Genomic DNA, 2,542 nt, shown 5'->3' with positions numbered 1-2,542 from the left:
AAACTTAATTGTAAAATTGTATTTTTTAATCTTGTATGTTTGTCTATTTGGATTTTTAGTTATTTATGTCATTGAATTTCAGTCTTACTATGTTATATTTGGTTTTTGGACAATTGTTATCATTTTTCTGACATGACATTGAAAAGACACCAATACAGAGCTAACGCGACGTTGACATATGTAGCATTGCATCACCACTCTCAATTTAATAAAGATTAAATTTGCCAAAAATAAGAAGACAAAATACTAAAACAGAAGTTTGATATCATAGAAGACCAAAATTGCAAAAATAAAAAACTCACATAAAAAATATGTACAACTTTTCAAACTTAGTTTAGGTACATTTCTTGGGTCTAATCTCAATCCCTTGGATAACGAGACCCCTCTTCTGATTGAGTCTCTTCACCTCCAACAAAGTCATCACTATAACATCTTCTCCTCCCTTCACAAAACACTCTCCCAACTCAACTTCCATCCACCCGTCCTCTCTCCGCGTCAAGAACTCGGTATCCCCTTTCAAATAAACTGAACGTTTTTTCATTTCAAAGCCCTTGATTCCAACATAAGCTTCGGCAGGTACATCGTCAAATCCGAACGCTGTGGAATTAGTCGTGAACACAAGGTAAGCTGCATAGTCTGTGTCAAAAGACAGCATTTCGGTTTTTATACAGCCACGAATTCCAAACCAAGAAACGACCGTAAGTTCTGCCACTTCCGAGAACCTAAAATCAATCAATGAGAAACGTAGAATTAGCATAAATATCAATAAAAGAACTGTTCGAGTTGCCATAATTTGCGAGGGAGGATTTTATTACCTTGAATCTGGATGAGTTATCCATTTCCAACGTTGAGATACCCAATTGATAAAGAGGTCTCTTGGAGCCAGCATGTAGCATTTTTTCCCACTCCCTTTCTCTAAATTAAAGCTCTGCATGTATACCATTTGCACTAATGTAGCATGACTGGAACAATAGCCATTATAATATTTTCAATTTGGTATTCGACTTGTAAAGACACAAACAGTACAAAAAAAAACTTCCTGAAAAAGCTAATAACTACTACTGAAAACAATTAAGAGTGCCCTTATTACCAAAAAAAGAAAGCATTTGTAAGTGTCTTTATTAATGACTTCCCAGCATTTCACAATACCTTCACTACAACAAAAATGGCTTTCCGCAGCGCGCATATGGACTTTCCGCAGGCATTTCTGTGGTCGGCGTTAGTATTTTATGACAAACCTTCCAAATGTTAACAACCTTTACCCGATACAAGAATAGACATTTATATATGTTGGGTGCCACTAAAACATAAATGTCTCGTATCTTTAGGCCAAAACTATCATGATTTGTAAGATATTACGTTAGCTAAAATTTTATCTCACATACATCCGTTGATAATGAGTGTAAGTTCTTACGTCAAAAAAAAATTACTAAACTTGGTGTGGACGATAGATCGTCTTTGAGAATTTCATTTTCAAATCCTTTTTATTTTTCTCATAATTTAGTATTTTTTAAGCATTCGGTAACCAAAAGTTAGACTTACGCCCAAATTAGGAACTGCCTGTTTTTCAGGAATATTGATTTTTTAAAACATTTATAGAGACTCATTCCAGATATGATCAAATGGATTGGGCTTATAAGGAATACTTCCAAACACACGATCATCATGGTTAAAAACTCCACTTAATCCACAAAAACAAAAAAAAAACAGAAGAATTGGAGAAACCAAATCAGAAACTTAAAATTACCTTGTGGCCAGAGTCTATGAGGATTGGATGATCAGATAGACGAAGATAAAGATCCTTTTTAGACTGAAATTCGTGCAGCAACGATTCAGAGCCGTCGATCGAACGGGAAATGATGTCCCGATAATCGGAGGGCAAGAAGAGCTCCCAAAGGCTGTCGGATTCGGCAGCCGACCGGAATGTAGAGGCGACAGCAGACAAGCGGCAAGCGTCCTCCGGAGTCGTGAAAGATAATACGTTCGCTAAGCAATCTTGCGGCAGGTCATTGATATCACCGCAACTCTTTACTCCCATTTTTGGATCCATTTTTTGAAATGCTTGTTTGCTTTGTTACAGCAGCACTATACGAGATGCTAGAATACTAGTATTCCTTTGCTTTAAATATTAAATATATTGTTTTAAATAAATTTTTTATAAAAAATTTAGATATAATTTTTTTATTATGGATGATATGATCATTTAAAATTCAAAAATATAGATAAAAATAAAAAAAATTATTTATTGGGATGAAGTTATAGATAAAATACAAAAATTTCTACAGTCAATTTTGTGAGACAAATCTCCAATCTGACCTGGTCCGTGAAAAATTATTACTTTTTTTGTCAAAATTAAAGTATTATTTTACTAAATGTATAGATTGAATCGACCCATCTCACAAATATAGACCTGTGAAATCTTCTCACAGGAGATCTAATTTTTAATAAGTTATCGGCATTTCGACTCCATTTACATTCGTTCCAATTAGTACATAAATCTAGTGCACAAGCTCTCAATATATCTTCCAATGTTTGGATGGTC

The 2,542-nt window shown here is 34.4% G+C and overlaps 1 protein-coding gene across 1 annotated transcript; it reads right to left on the bottom strand.

Moving 5' to 3' along the window:
- Positions 1-303: 303 nt before the first annotated feature.
- Positions 304-2,088, bottom strand: LOC140972194 (putative F-box protein PP2-B2). The gene is made up of 3 exons (XM_073434654.1): positions 1,748-2,088; positions 816-928; positions 304-722 (listed from the first exon to the last, which is right to left on the bottom strand). Exons 1-3 carry the CDS (start codon positions 2,048-2,050, stop codon positions 335-337), a joined length of 804 nt encoding a protein of 267 aa, XP_073290755.1. The 5' UTR covers positions 2,051-2,088; the 3' UTR covers positions 304-334.
- Between the last annotated feature and the right edge of the window lie 454 nt (positions 2,089-2,542).

The sequence above is a fragment of the Primulina huaijiensis genome, chromosome 3 (assembly GCF_012295235.1).
Source record: "Primulina huaijiensis isolate GDHJ02 chromosome 3, ASM1229523v2, whole genome shotgun sequence".
Taxonomy (NCBI): Eukaryota; Viridiplantae; Streptophyta; class Magnoliopsida; order Lamiales; family Gesneriaceae; genus Primulina; species Primulina huaijiensis.
The sequence above is the reverse complement of the archived record's forward strand: the minus strand, read 5'-3'. Positions and strand labels throughout refer to the sequence as shown.